At 45.1% G+C, this 19,684-nt stretch overlaps 1 protein-coding gene across 1 annotated transcript in view; it reads right to left on the bottom strand.

Moving 5' to 3' along the window:
- PGAP1 (post-GPI attachment to proteins inositol deacylase 1) overlaps positions 1 to 19,684 on the bottom strand; it is a 1,745,445-nt gene that overhangs the window by 1,701,528 nt on the left and 24,233 nt on the right. Inside the window, exon 2 of the mRNA XM_077275621.1 lies at positions 8,557 to 8,710. Coding sequence (XP_077131736.1) covers positions 8,557 to 8,710 — 154 coding nt within the window. The remainder of the gene's footprint in view (positions 1 to 8,556; positions 8,711 to 19,684) is intronic.

The following is a 19,684-nucleotide window of genomic DNA, read 5'->3' as shown; positions in this document are numbered from 1 at the left end:
TATGAAGCACCATTCAATCCATAGTGCTGTACATGAGAAGGGGTTACATACAAATTACAGTAAACAAATTAACAATAACAGACTGATACAGAGGGTAGAAGACCCTGCCCTTGCAGGTTTACATTCTACAGGATGGTGGGGAAGGAGACCGTAGATTGGCAGTTGCAGCAGCTCCGGTATTGGCAAGGGAGTAGCTCCGGTGGTGGTGAGGAGGCAGTGGGATCATTGCAGGCTTTCTTGAAGAGGTGGGCTTTTAGGTTCCATCTTAAGGATCCGAATGTGGTTGATAGTCGGACGTGTTGAGGCACAGAATTCCAGAGGATGGGGGATATTCGGGAGAATTCTTGGAGGCGATTAGGTAAGGAACTAATAAGAGTGGAGGAGAGAAGGAGGTCTTGGGAGGACCGGAGATTACGTGAGGGCAGATATCGGGAGATTAGTTCAGAGATATATGGAGAAGACAGGTTATGGATGGCTTTGTAGATCAGTATTAGTATTTTAAACTGACAAGAAAAAAAAGAGTATGCACACAAATGGGATCACCGAAACAATAAAGTACAAAAAATAGTCAATTTTTATTGAACACAACACACAAAATACATTAAAAACACTTAAAAAGTCTCCACCACATATGTGGAGGTAACGGGTCAGTAATAATTATTACACAATTAATAAATGGTACAAAAATATCCTGACAAGTCAACCAGTGTATTTGACAATACCCACAAAGAATTTAAAGCCATATAACAGACATGTACATAGCACAAAACTCAGACCATATCAATACCCCAAATGCAGTGCATATGTCAATGATACAATATAATAAAGGCTAAATGGGCTAACATGTCCTAAAGACCCCAGCACAACGGTAAAAGAATATATAGGGGGAGCTAGGTTTGGTGCTAGAGACTGCAATTGCAGATAAGCAGCCTGGACCCAGCAATCAGCCGGCTGAAATAACCCTTTTTGCACTTTAACCTACAATAGTGAGGTATATAGGAAAAAATGAAGCGTCAGTTATAAATAACACTTAACTATGGCGACTCTAATGCAGATAATAATATAAAGGAGAACCAAGAGTCAAAACTAGCCAATATAAATTCACAAAAAGTTAAATTTTATTCCAAAAAATCACATACATAAAAATGTACCATGAGGTAATAAATAATTAGTCTGAAACAATTAGCAACTATATCCTGAGTACATCAGAAAAGCGATCCAGGAAAAAACAGGACACTGGTGCATCCAATAAGCGCTACTTCCCAATCATGTGCATGTCAGTAAATACTATCACATACATGGGACCTACTATCAATGGCAGGCGGTGATTAGACCAAGTAGTGTACGTCTAAGGGCGTTTTCCAACAGGTTCCCCACACATCATAATCCAGTCATGAATACTGTGACAAACAGACATGGTTAGATAGGTTTACCCATATGTGTGCAGGCAGGGGCGTAACTACCGCGGTCGCAGCGGTCGCAGTTGCGACGGGGCCCAGACTACTTAGGGGGCCCCATGGACAGTAAGCCGGAGAATGAAATGACCCATGATTGCACCCATTTGTGAGTGACCCGCAGCAGGGAGCCGTCACCGCTCTCTAATTATACTTACCTACTCCCGGCGCGGTCCCTGGAAGTCCCTGATTCTTCCAGCGCTGCAGATTCTTCCTGCACTGAGCGGTCACATGGTCCCGCTCATTACAGAAATGAATAGGCGGCTCCACCTCCCATAGAGGCGGAGCCTCATATTCTTTTCTGTAATGAACGGGTCATGTGACCGCTCAATACAGGAAGAAGATGCAGCGGTGGAAGAAGCAGGGACGCAGCGCCAGGAGCAGCCTGCAGGTGACTGGTGGTGACTGGTGAGTATACAGCGCTGCGCAGCGCTGGGCGATATTTACCTCTCCTCGTTCCGGTGCGGCTCTGTCATCAGCGTCCTCTGGCAGTGACGTTCAAGGTCAGAGGGCGCGGTGACGTAGTCAGTGCGCGCCCTCTGCTGAACGTCAGTGCCGAAGACGGAGCCGCACGAGGAGCAGCCAGGTAAATATTGATAGTGCCCGGGTCCTGAGCGAAGAGAGAGAGGTGAGGTGAGTGTGATTTTTTTTTTTTTTTATGGCAGCAAAAGCATAAGGGGCAAGTGGCTATACGGAGCATTTAATGGGGCCATAACACTTGTGCAGCGCCAGCACTATAAGGGGCAGTGGCTGTGCGGAGCATCTTATGGGGCCATAACTCTTGTGCAGCACTATAAGGGGCAGTGGCTGTGCAGAGCATCTTATGGGGCATAACACTTGTGCAGCACTATAAGGGGCAGTGACTGTGCGGAGCATCTTATGGGGCCATAACACTTGTGCAGCACTATAAGGGGCAGTGACTGTGCGGAGCATCTTATGGGGCCATAACACTTGTGCAGCACTATAAGGGGCAGTGGCTGTGCAGAGCATCTTATGGGGCATAACAATTGTGCAGCACTATAAGGGGCAGTGGCTGTGCGGAGCATCTTATGGGGCCATAACACTTGTGCAGCACTATAAGGGGAAGTGACTGGACGGAGCATCTTATGGGGCCATAACTCTTGTGCAGCACTATAAGGGGCAGTCGGCAGTGGCTGTGTGGAGCATCTTATGGGGCCATAACACTTGTGCAGCACTATAAGGGGCAGTGACTGTGTGGAGCATCTTATGGGGCCATAACACTTGTGCAGCACTATAAGGGGCAGTGGCTGGACGGAGCATCTTATGGGGCCATAACACTTGTGCAGCACTATAAGGGGCAGTGACTGTGCGGAGCATCTTATGGGGCCATAACACTTGTGCAGCACTATAAGGGGCAGTGACTGTGCGGAGCATCTTATGGGGCCATAACTCTTGTGCAGCACTATAAGGGGCAGGGGCTGGACGGAGCATCTTATGGGGCCATAACACTTGTGCAGCACTATAAGGGGCAGTGGCTGTGCGGAGCATCTTATGGGGCCATAACACTTGTGCAGCACTATAAGGGGCAGTGGCTGTGCAGAGCATCTTATGGGGCCATAACTCTTGTGCAGCACTATAAGGGGCAGTGGCTGGACGGAGCATCTTATGGGGCCATAACACTTGTGCAGCACTATAAGGGGCAGTGACTGTGCGGAGCATCTTATGGGGCCATAACACTTGTGCAGCACTATAAGGGGCAGTGACTGTGTATGGAGCATCTTATGGGGCCATAACACTTGTGCAGCACTATAAGGGGCAAGTGACTGTGTATGGAGCATCTTATGGGGCCATAACACTTGTGCAGCACTATAAGGGGCAAGTGACTGTACGGAGCATCTTATGGGGCCATAACACTTGTGCAGCACTATAAGGGGCAGTGGCTGTGCGGAGCATCTTATGGGGCCATAACACTTGTGCAGCACTATAAGGGGCAGTGGCTGTGCAGAGCATCTTATGGGGCCATAACTCTTGTGCAGCACTATAAGGGGCAGTGGCTGTGCGGAGCATCTTATGGGGCCATAAGACTTGTGCAGCACTATAAGGGGCAGTGACTGTGCGGAGCATCTTATGGGGCCATAACACTTGTGCAGCACTATAAGGGGCAGTGGCTGTGCGGAGCATCTTTTGGGGCCATAACACTTGTGCAGCACTATAAGGGGCAGTGGCTGTGCGGAGCATCTTATGGGGCCATAACACTTGTGCAGCACTATAAGGGGCAGTGACTGTGCGGAGCATCTTATGGGGCCATAACACTTGTGCAGCACTATAAGGGGCAGTGACTGTGCGGAGCATCTTATGGGGCCATAACACTTGTGCAGCACTATAAGGGGCAGTGACTGTGCGGAGCATCTTATGGGGCCATAACTCTTGTGCAGCACTATAAGGGGCAGTGGCTGTGCGGAGCATCTTATGGGGCCATAACACTTGTGCAGCACTATAAGGGGCAGTGACTGTGCGGAGCATCTTATGGGGCCATAACACTTGTGCAGCACTATAAGGGGCAGTGACTGTGCAGAGCATCTTATGGGGCCATAACACTTGTGCAGCACTATAAGGGGCAGTGACTGTGCGGAGCATCTTATGGGGCCATAACACTTGTGCAGCACTATAAGGGGCAGTGACTGTGCGGAGCATCTTATGGGGCCATAACACTTGTGCAGCACTATAAGGGGCAGTGACTGTGCGGAGCATATTATGGGGCCATAACACTTGTGCAGCACTATAAGGGGCAGTGGCTGTGCGGAGCTTCTTATGGGGCCATAACGCTTGTGCAGCACTATAAGGGGCAAGTGGCTGTGCGGAGCATCTTATGGGGCCATAATGAACGGTGCAGAGCATTATATATGGCACAGCTTTCTATGGAGCATCTATGGGGCCATAATGAACGGTGCAGAGCATTATATATGGCACAGCTTTCTATGGAGTATCTATGGGGCCATAATGAACGGTGCAGAGCATTATATATGGCACAGCTTTCTATGGAGTATCTATGGGGCCATAATGAACGGTGCAGAGCATTATATATGGCAGAGCTTTCTATGGAGCATCTATGGGGCCATAATGAACGGTGCAGAGCATTATATATGGGGCAGCTTTATATGGAGCATCTATGGGGCTATAATCAACGGTATGGAGCACTATGAGGGGGGCTGCGTTGTATTCTATGGGGGTTACCTTGAGTTGTATGGCAGGGCTGCGGGGGGGGCCCCATTTGGAAGTTCGCACCGGGGCCCATAACTTTGTAGTTACGCCACTGTGTGCAGGCGTCCTGTGTAGATCCTGGGTCGCAAACCCCAACACGCGTTTCGCGTGCAAGTCTCGTCGCTTCCTCAGGGGGCGTCCCTGCGCTTGCGTGAGGTATGTTTGTGACGGTGGTCATGACAACTGACATACTAAGCAAGTATCACGTGTGGTGTTCCTGCTTCCGGCTTGGTAGCAACTTCCTGTATCTGACGGCTCTATACACGCTGCTGTATGACTGAATTACCGCCGTATCGCATACACCTGGTAGGTTTCTTAATTGTATCTAACTATATAAATGTTGGGCACACACCAGATGAGTATCTTCTGACCTTGAGGAAGACGCCTAGTGCGTCGATACGCGTGGGTCATCCACACTGACTTGATCAACCGGACCCTCCATGTCCTGCACACGGACAGATTGAGTGAGTTAGGGGTCTAGTTTTCACCGCTTCTAGGCTGGGCATAGACCACTGTGTCTTTGGTGCACACTGCATATTCCTCACTATTGTAGGTTAAAGTGCAAAAAGGGTTATTTCAGCCGGCTGATTGCTGGGTCCAGGCTGCTTATCTGCAATTGCAGTCTCTAGCACCAAACCTAGCTCCCCCTATATATTCTTTTACCGTTGTGCTGGGGTCTTTAGGACATGTTAGCCCATTTAGCCTTTATTATATTGTATCATTGACATATGCACTGCATTTGGGGTATTGATATGGTCTGAGTTTTGTGCTATGTACATGTCTGTTATATGGCTTTAAATTCTTTGTGGGTATTGTCAAATACACTGGTTGACTGGTCAGGATATTTTTGTACCATTTATTAATTGTGTAATAATTATTACTGACCCGTTACCTCCACATATGTGGTGGAGACTTTTTAAGTGTTTTTAATGTATTTTGTGTGTTGTGTTCAATAAAAATTTTTTGTACTTTGTTTCGGTGATCCCATTTGTGTGCATACTCTTTTTTCTTGTTGGTTTATTCTATTTCAGTATGCATTAGGTGATCCCGTTTGTTTATCTGAGATGGTGCCCACTCTATTCTATAGTTCTTTGTTTCTAGTATTTTAAACTGGATACGCTGAGGTAATGGGAGCCAGTGAAGAGCTTTGCAGAGGGGAGAAGGGGAGGAGTAGAGAGGAGATAGATTAATTAGTCGGGCAGCAGAGCTAAGGATGGACTGGAGAGATACGAGAGTGTTAGCGGGGAGGCCACAGAAAAGGATGTTGCAGTAGTCAAGGGGGGGGGGGGGGGGGGAGATGATGATAGCATGCACAAGCATTTTAGTAGATTGAGGGTTGAGGAAAGGACGGATAGAGCTTGGATGTGGACAGGGCAGAGTCAAGGGTTAAGGTACCTTCACACTAAACGACTTTGCAACGAGAACGACAACGATCCGTGACGTTGCAGCGTCCTGGATAGCGATCTCGTTGTGTTTGACACGCAGCAGCGATCAGGATCCTGCTGTGATATCGCTGGTCGTTGCTGAAAGTCCAGAACTTTATTTGGTCGTCAGATCGGCGTGTATTGTCGTGTTTGACTGCAAAAGCAACGATGCCAGCCATCGCAGCACCGCTGCGCTCTGCTCTCACTTTCCGGCCGGCACTCAGAGCAGGAAGCAGACGGCAAGGGACCTGAAGGACACCGACGGGTGAGCATGTACGGTTTGTTTTTTTACGTTTACGCTTGTAACCAGGGTAAACATCGGGTTACTAAGCGCGGCCCTGCGCTTAGTTACCCGATGTTTACCCTGGTTACAAGCGAAGACATCGCTGGATCGCTGTCACACACAACGATCCAGCGATGTCAGCGGGTGATCAAGCGACGAAAGAAAGTTCCATACGATCTGCTACGACGTACGATTCTCAGCAGGATCCCTGATCGCTGCTGCGTGTCAGACACTGCGATATCGTAACGATATCGCTAGAACGTCACGAATCGTAACGTCGTAGCGATGGAAATTTCAATGTGTGACGGTACCCTTAGAGCAATGATGGTGACAGAAACCAGATTGTAGATTGTCAAAGAGCAAGTTAGATTAGAGTTGGGAGGAAAGTTCAGAGTGGACGTGCTGCTCCGGGGCGCTAATTCCCTTCTGAGATTTGCACTGTGCCTCAAAAGTAGTTTTCGACCACATAACGGGTATCAGTGAATTAGAGAGAAAATGCAAAACAATTTTTAAAGGTTTATTTTCTCCTGTTACAATTGTGATAATACCAAGAAAAAATTTGGATCTAAAAAAGATTTTTGTGGGAAAATTGTGTTTTGTTTTTTTTTTATTTTCACGGGTTAACATTATAAACTCCATCGGGCCGGAAATGAGCGCATCGCCGACCCCCGTCACATGATTGGGGGTCAGCGATGCATCGGCATAGTAAACAGAGGTCTCCTTGAGACCTCTATGGTTACTGATGCCGGCTTGCTGCGAGCGCCACCCTGTGGTCGGCGCTCATAGCAAGTCTGTAAATCAGCTACATAGGAGCGATCTGATGATCGCTGCTATGTAGCAGAGCCAATCAGGCTATGCCAGCTTCCAGCCGCCTCCCATTGAAGGCTATTGAAACATGGCAAAAGTAAAAAAAGAAAAAAAAATTATAAAAAAATATGGAAAAAATAAAAAAAATAATGAATTTTAAATCACCCCTTTTTCGCCCCATTCAAAATAAAAAAAAAATCAAAACTACACATTTGGTATCGCCGAGTTCAGAATCGCCCGATCTATCAATAAAAAAAGGATTAACCTGATCGCTAAACAGCGTAGCGAGAAAAAAAAAAAAAAAGATTACAAACGCCAGAATTGCCTTTTTTTGGTCGCTGCGACATTGCATTAAAATGCATTAACGGGCGATCAAAAGAAAGTATCTGCATCAAAATGGTATCATTAAAAAAGTCAGCTCGGCACGCAAAAAATAAGCCCTCACCTGACCCCCAGATCACAAAAAATGGAGACGCTACGGGTATTGGAAAATTGCGCTTTTTATTTTTTTATTTTTTTAGCAAAGTTTTGAATTTTTTTTACCACTTAGATAAAACGTAACCTAGACATGTTTGGCGTCTATGAACTCGTAATGACCCGGAGAATCAAAATGGCAGGTCAGTTTTAGCATTTAGTGAACCTAGCAAAAAAAACAAAAAAACATTGTGAGATTGCACTTTTTTCGCAATTTCACCGCACTTGGAATTTTTTTCCCGTTTTCAAGTACAGGACATGCTAAAACCAATGATGTTGTTCAAAAGTGCAACTTGTCCCGCAAAAAACAAGCCCTCACATGGCCATATTGACGGAAAAATAAAAAAGTTATGGCTCTGGGAAGGAGGGGAGCGAAAAACGAGGATGCAAAAACTGAAAAGGGCAAGGTCATGAAGGGGTTAAGAGGCAGATAATGACTGATTAAAGCAGCCATCAGCAGCCAGGAAATGTGCAGGCTCAGCTTGCAAAGTCAGGGACACAATATATGATGTAACGGTACATGATATGTTGTGAAGGGGTTACATGGTGGCAAACCAGTAAATTGTACTAACTGCAGCACTGTCCCCGGATGACATCCTACTCCAGGAGAGGCAATGAAAAATAAAGGAAATGAGTGCAGCTCCAGCATCCTGTGACGTCCTGTTGGAGACTACACTCAATTCACTAAGAGCAATAAAAAAAAATTAAAAAAAACACACACCAAATTTAGGTTTTACATAGATAGAAAATACCCTACACTTTTCCCTAATAAATCTTATTACAAAAGTGGTTATAGTGTAAAGAGATTATATATCTTTATCTATCTATACATACATAGAACCAAAACTTTAATTACAAATAACACAATATTCTAATGTACAATTTCACATACCCTGCTTGTAACTGCCAGCATTTCCAGGAAGGAATAATATTGGAACTCCACTTAAGGAAAGATTTCTGTTTTCCTCTGTGTAAATACCCTCGCCATACAGATGCAATTCATATGCTGGATAATATGTGGACACCTTTTTTGGAAGCTGTATTTTCTAAGATATATAAAAAAAAAAAAAAAGTTAATTTTTATTTAACTTGCATATCATACAATATCGATCATCACAAAAATACAATCATCCAAATATGTTGCATATACAGTTACATTGAGGGAACCCATATGCACATTCATGCCTCTCTAACCTTGGGCAACAAGATATACAAGATACAGCTAAAACTTCTCGTTTGACAGGGCCAAATTTTTTGACCAGTGTCACTTTATGTGGTATAGCAAAGAAATATCTTTGTACCGTGTTAGCCAGTAGATCAAAAAATATTTAAAATTGAGAGTCCTCAGTGGTTGATACCTTCTAATGGCTAACTGAAAAGATGGTAACAAATTGCAAGGTTTCGAGACTACACAGGTCTCTTCATCAGGCATAGACTAAAAGAAATTCTGGAGAATTACATTTATGCACAACACATTACAGAAAAAAATAAAAAATGTAACAGAAAAAAATAGAATTAGACTTACTGGTAATTCGGTTTCTAGGAACCTTCCACGACAGCATAGGAGGATGTCTCCATTCCCTAATGGGGGACAGGAAGCACAAGAGGTTAAAAGGCACCTCCTATTCGCCAGTGACGTATAAAGGATACCATAGCACTAGCTACCTTAATGAACCCAGTATATTATCCAAGGCAAGGGAGGGTATAAGTGCTGTCGTGGAAGGTTCCTAGAAACTGAATTACCGGTAAGTCTCATTCTATTTTCTCTAGTCACCTTCCACGACAGCATAGGAGGAGTACCAACCAATTCTACACTAGGGAGGGACAATAGCCTGGAGAACTTTCCGGCCAAAGACTAGATCCCTATTGGACAACGAGTCCAATTTGTAGTGTTTGGTAAAGGTATGAGATTAAGACCATGTTGCGGCCCTGCAAATCTGCTCGATGGAAGCGCCCACTTTTCCTGCCCATGAAACCGAGGTAGATCTTGTAGAGTGGGCCTTGACCCCTATTGGGGGGAGTCAATTTCTGGGCTAGATGGGTTTCGTGTATGGCCCTCTTGATCCATTTGGCGATGGTACTTTTTGCCACCTTTCTCCCCTTATTCTGACCTGACAGATCGATGAATAAATTTTGATCCACTCTGAAGGAGCTAGTCTGTTCAAGGTAATGTAGAATAGTTTAACATCAAGAGTATGGAACTCTTTCTCTTTTGGGTTTGCCGGATTTTGGCAGAAGGAAGGAAGAATAATATTCTGAAATCGGTGAAATTCAGATACCACCTTCGGGAGGAAGGATGGATCAAGAAGGAGAATTATAGAGTCGTCTAATCAATAAATAAGGTTCTGTTACTGATAAAGCTTGCATCTCCCCCACCCGTCTTGCTGTTATCGCTACAAGAAAAACAAGTTTGTATGACAGGAATTGAGGAGTACATGATGACAGGGGCTCGAACGGTGCTTTTGTGAGTCATCTGGGAACTATATTTAAGTCCCATGAAGGTACAACGGGTTGCTTTATGGGTTGTGATCTGAGAGCTCATACCATGAATCTTCTGATCCAACGGTGATTCGCCAAATCCTGGTCAAAAACAGCACTGAGGGCGGAGACCTGAACCTTCAGCGTGCTGGGTCTAAGGCCTAATTCCAGCCCGCGCTGAAGGAAATCTAATGTTTGCGAGATATTTGGATGAAAAGGATCTGGGCTATTTGGAAGACAGAAAGATGAATTTTTTTTTCCACACCTTGCTATAAATTGCGTTAGTAACAGGCTTCCTGGATCTTTGCAAGGTAGAGATTACCGCATCTGAAAGCCCTCTAGCACTCAGGACCTGGGCCTCAGAAACCAGGCTGCTAGGTTCAATTTTGGGGGGTTTTGATGTTGAAGGGGCCCCTGAAGGAGAAGATCGGGTTCTATCGGCAGGAGGAATGGTCCATCTGTCTGTAGCTCGATAATGAGATTCAACCAGCTTCTTTTTGGCCATACTGGAGCCACTAGTATAGTCGGAACCTGATCCTCCCGCATTTTCCGAAGGGTTTTCGCCAGTATTGGAATTGGTGGGAAGGTGTAGGCCAATTGGAGTTTCCCTGGCTAGGCCAAGGCATCCACTCCTCTGCAATTGTCCCTGAGGTTCAGGGAAAAAAAAAAAAAAAAGGTTTGGACCTGCGCATTTTAGTTTGAGGCAAACAAATCAATCTCTGGCAGACCCCATCAGTCTACCAGCATGTTGAAAACTCTTCTGTTCAAGCTCCACTCTCCTGGTTGAATGTCCTGGCGACTCAGAAAATCCACCTGTAGGTTGAAAGACCCCTTTAAATGGATGGCTGACAGAGAGAGAAGGTGTTTTTCGGCCCGATAGAAAGGTTGGAAATGCTTCTTATGCTGTTGAATTTTGAGCTCCCCTGATGTCTGAGGTGAGCAACCGCAGTCATGTTTTCCGAATAAACTTTGACGTGACTCCCTGAAACTAGGCTGCTTGCGGCCAGAAGGGCTTCTTCCACTGCCTTTAACTCCCTTAAAGGGAACCTGTCACCCCGTTTTTTCGGTATGAGATAAAAATACTGTTAAATAGGGCCTTCAGGAAAATGCGCGTGCACAGATTGCTTCACGAAAATGGCCGCCGCGATAGCCGAGTTTGCATCTCGGCTTCACGAAAATGGCCGCCGCGCTAGCCATCTGCGCACGCGCGGATGCCCGCGGCCATTTTCCTGAAGCCGCGGCCAGCAGAGCGCCGCTTCTGCGCACGCGCGGCCAAAGCAAGATGGCCGCGCCCACCGACCACCAATGGAATAATGGACATCGCTGCTATTTTCACACCCCTGTGCAGGATTCGGGACCTTGGACATGCGCACACCACTACGCCACCAACGGAAAACTACGCAAGATCTGGGGGAAGACACCACGCCCATCCGACCTGACCAGCCTGATTGACAGGCGAAAACGACTACTTTGGTAACGTATTTCGGCAGCATAGGTGGGGAATCGGGGTCCACAAACTACACTATTGTAATGCACAGCTCAGGCCCTATTTAACAGTATTTTTATCTCATACCGAAAAAACGAGGTGACAGGTTCCCTTTAAGTTGGATGACTTGGCGCTTGTTGCCTGATTCCAGTGCCCCTGAAAAGGAGTATGGGATATCACAGTCCCCCAGCCTCGTTTGCTGGCATTGGTAGTAATCGTCACCAGGGGAGATTGTGACCAGCTCACACCCTTGCGTAAATTTTTGGGGTTTAACCACCACGCTAGGGATGCTTTCACACGCCCCGGTGTGTGCACTCTTTTGTTCAAAGAGCCCGGATGCCCGTCCCAGTTTGTGAGGATGTGGGCTTGAAGGATTCTGGAATGTGCCTGTGCCCAGGACACTGACTGAATACACGCCGTCATGGAGCCTAGGACCGACATGCCCGTTCGATGAGTCTGGGACCTCTCTTCTCTGAAGTCTGCAATTTTTCTAACAGAACTCCCAGAAACTTCCTTGATTTGGAAGGTTGAAGCTGGGATTTTTTTTACATTTGGGAGCCACCCAAGGGTTCTGAGAATGTCGAGAGTCTTTGAGACACGATCGCTGAGAGTCTGGGCCGAGGGAGCTATGATAAGCAGATCGTCCAGGTAAGGAACAATGCAGACTCTCTGTCTCCGAATATATGATACCGCCTCTGCCACTATCCTGGAGAATACTCTCGGTGCTGAAGAAATCCCGAAAGGAAGTAAATTGAATTGGAAGTGTCTCACTGTGTGTACGTGTACTGTATTGCGCATCTGAGATACTTCCTGTGCCGGGGGTGAATAAGCACGTGAAAATACGCATATTTTAGGTCGATGGTTGCCATAAAATAATGCGGACCTATCAGGGGAATAGCAGATTTCACTGACTTCATTTTGATTCTTCGATATTGAATATGAAAATTGAGGTCTTTCAGATTTATTATAACTCGTGCATGCCTCGATGGCTTTTTTTTTTTTTTTTTTTTTTACCAGGAAGAGACGAGCGTAATGACCCAAATCACATTCTTCGGGGGGTACCGGGGAGATTGCATTTGATTTTAAGAGATCTCCAAGGCCTCTCATCATCAATGTATGCGTTCCCTGTGACGTTGGGGAGGTTATCTTCAGACTCCGAGGGGGAAGATATGAATTCTATCAGGAGGCCCTCCTGAATGACATTGAGGACCAACTGACAACTGGTGATGGCCCGCTATTGATGAATAAAATTTGCGAGCCTCCCCCCACCGGGATGGAGTCATTGTTTGTCCTGCTGGGGCTGTTGCTGCTGCTGCTGGGGAATAAGGATATTTTTCCCCTTGCCCTTGGCATAGCTGCATCTCCCGGTTTTCCCCTTACCTCTTGTTTGTGAGGTATTGGATTGGGGAAAAAGGCCCTTCCAGAGCAGAAACCTATCTGTGGCCTTTTCCAGAATTTTGTCTAAAGCAGGACCAAAAAGATAATCGCCTTTAAAAGGGAATTGAGCATAACTTAATTTTTGATGTTACGTCACAGCTCCACATCTTGAGCCAGTGGGCTCTATGGGCATTATTAGGCACCAACAGAGAAACATGGAGACTGGATCACAAATAAATTTCCATTAAAACCAATATGTTTATTATAGAAAATATTTTAAAACCAACATTAAACACACAATAACATGGTGAGATACAGTTACAAGTACGAAGTCAGAACAGAGCCAGAGACTAGAGTGCCTACCCACTAAGTTATTATCCGTAGAACACAAATGTGTAACTACATGAACCTCATATTTGCATAGACCATACCGATAAGGCTATTGTGCAGGATATAGTGCAAATACATAAAACTATACGGGCATTATTAGACTGGACTAAGGCTCTGGCCGCTATTCTAATCGACTCCATGGAAGAGTCAGCCAGATAAGCAGAAGCCTTTTGGAGCATGGGAATAGAGTGTAGAAGTTCCCCTCTTGACGTACCCTGGGAGATATGCTTTTCCAGCTCATCCATCCAACGGGAGAGAGCTCTGGCGACACAGGTGGCAGCAATATTAGATTTTAATCCCGAGGTGGATGTTTCCCATGACTTTTTCAATTGGCTCTCCATTTTTCTATCCAATTGATCTCTCAGCTGAGAGGAGTCCTCAAAATGGGAGCGAAGTTTTTTTCGCTACTCTTGCCACCTGTATGTCTACTTTAGGTATATCCCATGAAGGAGAACCCGATTCTAAGGGAAAACAGTGCTTCATTTCAGAGGGAGTGTTTAGGTCTCTCTGGGAGCTCCCACTCCTGAGATATTAAATCTAGAATGTTCCTATGCACTGGGAACCCCAAATGTCTCTCCGATTTCAATCCTCCAAACATTTCATCATGTATGGATTAAGGGACAGATTCCTCCTGTAACCCCATTGTGTTACATACAGCCATAACTAACTCCTCAATGTAATTAGAGGAGAAAAGATACTTTCTTGCCTCCGAAAATTTAGACGCGGAAGATTCACCCCATTTCTCCGAAGAAGAGGAACATGAGTGATCAGACTCAGAGCAAGAATCTTCAATTTGTATCTTCCTTTTTTTTTTTTTTTTTTTTTTTTTAGAAGCTGGACCTGGAAGTGGAGGAGGATTTTAGGCAGCTAGAGAGGATTGCACTTCGTGCTTAACCAGGGTACGGATTTCGTCAAGGAGGGAGGGCTGTTCTGCTCTGACCTTTATTCGTGCCTCCCTGACAGAGTTTTTTTCTCACATAGAGAGGGAAGCTTCAGAATGCGCATTTTGAAGACTTTTTGGCCGGGATTTTCTGGGCAGACTTTTCTCCCTGCAATAAGAGGGAGAGCGGTGTAAAAAGGGGGCCCCTTATTACCTCTAGCCTTGGACCCACCCCGTGACAAACTTACTGGAGCTGGGGCAGCGCTGGGCTCTGCAGATGCAGGGCAGGAAGCACCATCCATACTGACAGGGATCAGTCTTACCTGGAGGTGTCTTCAGGCAGGTTTCCGGGTCCGAGAGCAGGCCACCACTTGGAATGGCGTGCTCTCCGCAATGTCCGAAGGTCCGGGGGCCGCAGGAGGCCGAAAATCCGGAAGTGGATGCGTTCCATGTAGTGGAATGCAGGACCGGAAGTGACGCGCAGTGATGACGTCACTTCCGGGACGCCGAACATCGCTGCGGAGGGAGAAGGAAAGCCGGTGTGCTTAAGGAGGCCACCACTGGGGATCACTGGCCCACTTTACCTCCCATGGAGGCACAGGTGGGCCAGGAAAGGTCCCGAATCATGGGGAGACAGGAGCAGCATGACGTGGAGGAAGGCAGAGCCCACTAACACCACTGCCCAGCAGGAAAAACCAGGTACACTGCAGTCGCCGGCCACACAGCATACGAAAAACCTCTCCATGTCCCATGGGGGACAGGAAAGACACTGGCGAATATGAGGCAGGAGGGGCCTTTTAACCTCTTGCTTCCTGTCCCCATTAGGGAATGGAGACATCCTCCTATGCTGTCGTGGAAGGTGACTAGAGAAATCATGGATAAGACAGGTGACATGAAGCAGATTTACCTTGAGTGATAAAGTTATGTCCATAAATATTGGACCAGTTCTTAGATAAGGATTGTTTTTTTTATTGTCCTCTGATTGGGGTCTGATTCTGTTGTGATGACCCCACATGGTCTGAGGGGCAAATTCCTTAGTTGACGTAAAAAGACAAATACATGTGACACATTCATTCCTGCACAAAGACTGTCAAAGGTCATAATCAGTTTATATTCCCAGATTCTGTCTCTTTGAGATGTCCAACTGGGGGTCTGTATGTAGGGGAGACAGGGCAGAAACTGAGAACAAGAATGAACTCTCATCGCCTTACAATAAGAAAAAAAAAAGAATGGATCTACCTGTGGCAATACAGTTCTGTCTCCCGGTCCATAACATTATGGACATGAAGTTACTGGTATTAAAAAGGTAGCTTCAAATCTCAAAAAGTCAGAATAAAAATCAATCTATCTATCTATCTATCTATCTATCTATCTACACACACACCCACACACCCACACACCCACACACCCAGGGGTCAGCAGGGGAGGGGGAGCGGGGACTGTCTAATTATACTCACCTGCTCCTGGCGCAGTACCTGAACATCTTTTCCCGGCGCCGGCAGCTTCTTCCTGTAGTGAGCAGTCACTGTACCATTCATTACAGTAATGAATATGCTGCTCCACCTCCCATAGGGGTGGAGCCGCATATTCATTACTGTAATGAATGGTAACTGTGACCGCTCCGTACAGGAAGAAGTGGCAGCGCCTGGGAACCAGGGACTGCACAGCGCCAGAAGCATGGGAGTATAACAGGGAGGGGAGCGCTGCGCGATATTCACCTGCTCCCCGTTCCGGGCGCCACTACGTCTTCAGCATCTTCTGCAGTGATGCTCAGGTCAGTGCAGAAGACGCTGAAGACAGAGCGGTGCCGGAACGAGGAGCAGGTGAATATTGAAAGTGCCGGGGGCCTGAGTGACGAGAGGTGAGTATGTGTTAGTTTTTTATATCGCAGCAACAGCAAATGGGGCAAGTGGCTGTATGGAGCATCTTATGGGGCCATAAGCAACGTTTGTGTAGCACTATATGGGGCAAATATCTTTATGGAGCATCTTATGGGGCCATTATTAACCTTTATGGACCATTATATGGGGCTCCTGATTCAATATCAATATTCAAAAACACTTAACCTACTGATGTCTCAATTAGTTTTACTTCTATTGGTATCTATTTTTACTTTTGACATTTACCGGTAGCTGCTGCATTTCCCACCCTAGGCTTATACTCAAGTCATTAAGTTTTCCCAGTTTTTTGTGGCAAAATTAAGAGGGTCGGCTTATACTCGGATCGGCTTATCCTCGCGTATATACGGAAAATATAATGATTGAATAACATTTTCAGGAACTTAACTCCAATTGTCCAGCCCATTCCGAGAGGCTGCGCTCCAAGAACCATCTCCCATACCTCTTGTGTAACCAGAATGTGACTCCAGATTTCAGTTTCCCTGCATGTCCGGCCGTTGGAACCCAAACCGGAATCACTTCCATTATCGTGGAACGCTAGGTACCTGCTCCCTCTAACCTAACAAAGTTGAATGAGAAGCCTAACCGTGTCATGTCCAGAAGCTTGGAACACAGCTACGGTTCTATTACACTGATCAGCAATCTCAGATACAGTGGCCCTCCTTAACCCCTTATTAATCGGACCAAATTATTTAAAAATCTGACCAATGTGGTAATAACACTTGTATTCTTCAGTAAAAAGAAAAGAAGTTTGAGCGGGCACCACTACAAGTATTAAACAAATTAGGAGAAGGGGGTGCAACTAATGCACCAAGAGACCATGCAAAGGAAAAAGAAAAGTAGCGCAAATAAAGTACACACACAACCAATGTAAAGTGAAACACGGCTTTTATTGAGACCAAAAAAGTGCTAGCAAGACATAAAAAAATTTAAGACACCTATAAAAAGACATACCCAAACAACAAGAACATCCCCTATATATGGGGATGAAGCTCAAGCAGACTCAAGGAAATAAATAAACCCAGATATTATATCAAATGTGAAATGAAGATCCGCAAGTACAAACATAAATACACAAATAAATAAGTATACAATCACCAATATGCTCAAATGAAAGAGCCGCTATGGATCTAGAAGTAGAAAATCATTTATTAGGTGGACAATATCGCCACACAGTGGCCATGAAAAACCATGAAGATCCATAGGAAGCAAATATTCTATTTAGAACGCCAACATGATAGACCAATCCAAAAAATATATAAATATATAAATGAATGATAATAAAATTACGGTCCATAATGCAAATAGTAGCACATCATATTGAGCACATTGGGAATCACATACAATACATATAAATGCAGATAATCATACTCACTGAAGAGAGCCTGCTTGCTCCCAATGCGTGTCGCTACTCCAGGTAGCTTCGTCAGGGGAAGTGGTATTCTTCAACAAATCCCAGTGATTGAGATTTTTTTCATGGCACATTATAATTATGATAAATTTAGCTTGACATGTTGTGTTTATTTATAGAAAATATCAGAAAGCTGTCAAAAATGTAAAAAAAAAATAAAAAATAAAAAAATTACCGTATATACTCGAGTATAAGCCGACCCAAGTAAAAGCTGACCCCCCTAATTTTGCAACAAAAAACGTGGAAAACTTATTGACTCGAGTATAAGCCTACGGTGGAAAATGCAGCAGCTACCTGCACTGCTAGACCTAATATTAACCAACAGGCCAGACCGCATATCAAATATAAGGGTTGGGGGTCACTTGGGGAATAGTGATCACAAAATAATAAGTTTTCATGTATCCTTTAATTAAGATGTGTAATAGAGGGGTTACAAGGACAATAAACTTCAGGAGGACAAAATTACAACGGATGAGAGAGGATCTTGGTTCAATTAACTGGGACGATATCCTGAGACATAAAACTACAAAAGAAAATGGGAGACATTTATTAGCATCCTGGATAGGACCTGTGCACAGTATATACCGTATGGGAATAAACATAATAGAAATAGGAGGAAACCAATACGGCTAAATAGAGCTGTAAGGGGCGCAATAAGTGACAAAAAGAAAGCATTTAGAGAATTAAAGGAAGTAGGTAGTGAGGAGGCATTAAATAAATACAAAAAATTAAATAATGTAAAAAGCAAATCAAGGCAGCAAAGATTGAGACAGAGAGACTCATTGCCAGAGAAAGTAAAAATAATTCCAAAATATTCTTTAACTACGTAAATAGTAAGAAACTAAAAAATGATAGTGTTGGGCCCCTTAAAAATAGTCTGGGTGAAACGGTGGATGAGGATGAGGAAAAAGCCAATATGCTAAATGACTTTTTCATCAGTATTTACAAAAGAAAATCCCATGGCAGACAAAATGACTAGTGATAAAAATTCCCAATTAAATGTCACCTGCTTAACCCAGCAGGAAGTACGGCGGCGTATAAAAATAACCAAAATTGACAAATCTTCGGGCCCTGATGGGATACACCCTTGAGTACTGCAGGAATTAAGTACAGTCATTGATAAGCCGGATTACTCACCGGTAATGCTCTTTTAATGAGTCCACGACAGCACCCCACATGAGAGAGAGGGATCCGCCCCATAGGAACAGGAAACCTACAGAATAAAAGGAGGCGGTCCCCTCTCCTCCTCAGTTTAGTTTACAGAGTACAAAAAGGGAACCGCAAAAGCTTTAGTATTAATTCTTATTCAGCAAAATATCTTAAACTCTATACAACCATTATTTGTGAATTTAAAAGGAAGAGCTGTGCATAATTTAGGGAGGGTAGTAAATGGGTGCTGTCGTGGACTCATTAAAAGAGCATTACCGGTGAGTAATCCGGCTTTTTACCCTTCGCCACGACAGCACCCCACATGAGAGATTTTCAGAGATTCATTATTTGGGTGGGATTACTGTATTAAGAACAGCTCTACCAAATGTCAGATCAGAAGATGTAGATAGATCAAGTCTATAATGGTTGTAAAAGGTAGAAGGTGTAGACCAAATTGCGGCCTTACATATTAAATGGATCGGTACATCCGCTTGTTCCGCCCAGGAGGAAGCCATGGCTCGTGTTGAGTGCGCTTTAATACCCGCTGGAGGAATCTCGCCTTTTGACGTATAGGCCAAGCAGATATCTCGATGGATCAGAGATGCTATGGTAGCTCTCGTGACCCCATGTCCTTTCTTGTGGCCCTGAAAGGAGATAGACATGGAGGGAGAGTAGGGCTCTGTTTGACACCTTTCTATATAGGTCAGGATGGCTCTTCGGACATCTAAGGTGTGGAATTTATGCTGTTCTGGAGTTACAGGTGAATCAAAAAAGGAAGGGAGAAATATCTCTTGGGACCTGTGGTAGGTGGACGCTACCTTAGGGAGGTATGAGGGGTCTGGTTTTAGGACTATCCGATCATGGAATATCAGTAAGAAGGGTAGGTCTACTGATAGGGCCTGGATGTCGCTAACCCGTCTAGCTGAGGTTAGGGCTACCAAGAGGGCTACT

Source organism: Ranitomeya variabilis, chromosome 7 (genome assembly GCF_051348905.1).
Source record: "Ranitomeya variabilis isolate aRanVar5 chromosome 7, aRanVar5.hap1, whole genome shotgun sequence".
NCBI lineage: Eukaryota > Metazoa > Chordata > Amphibia > Anura > Dendrobatidae > Ranitomeya > Ranitomeya variabilis.
The sequence above is the reverse complement of the archived record's forward strand: the minus strand, read 5'-3'. Positions and strand labels throughout refer to the sequence as shown.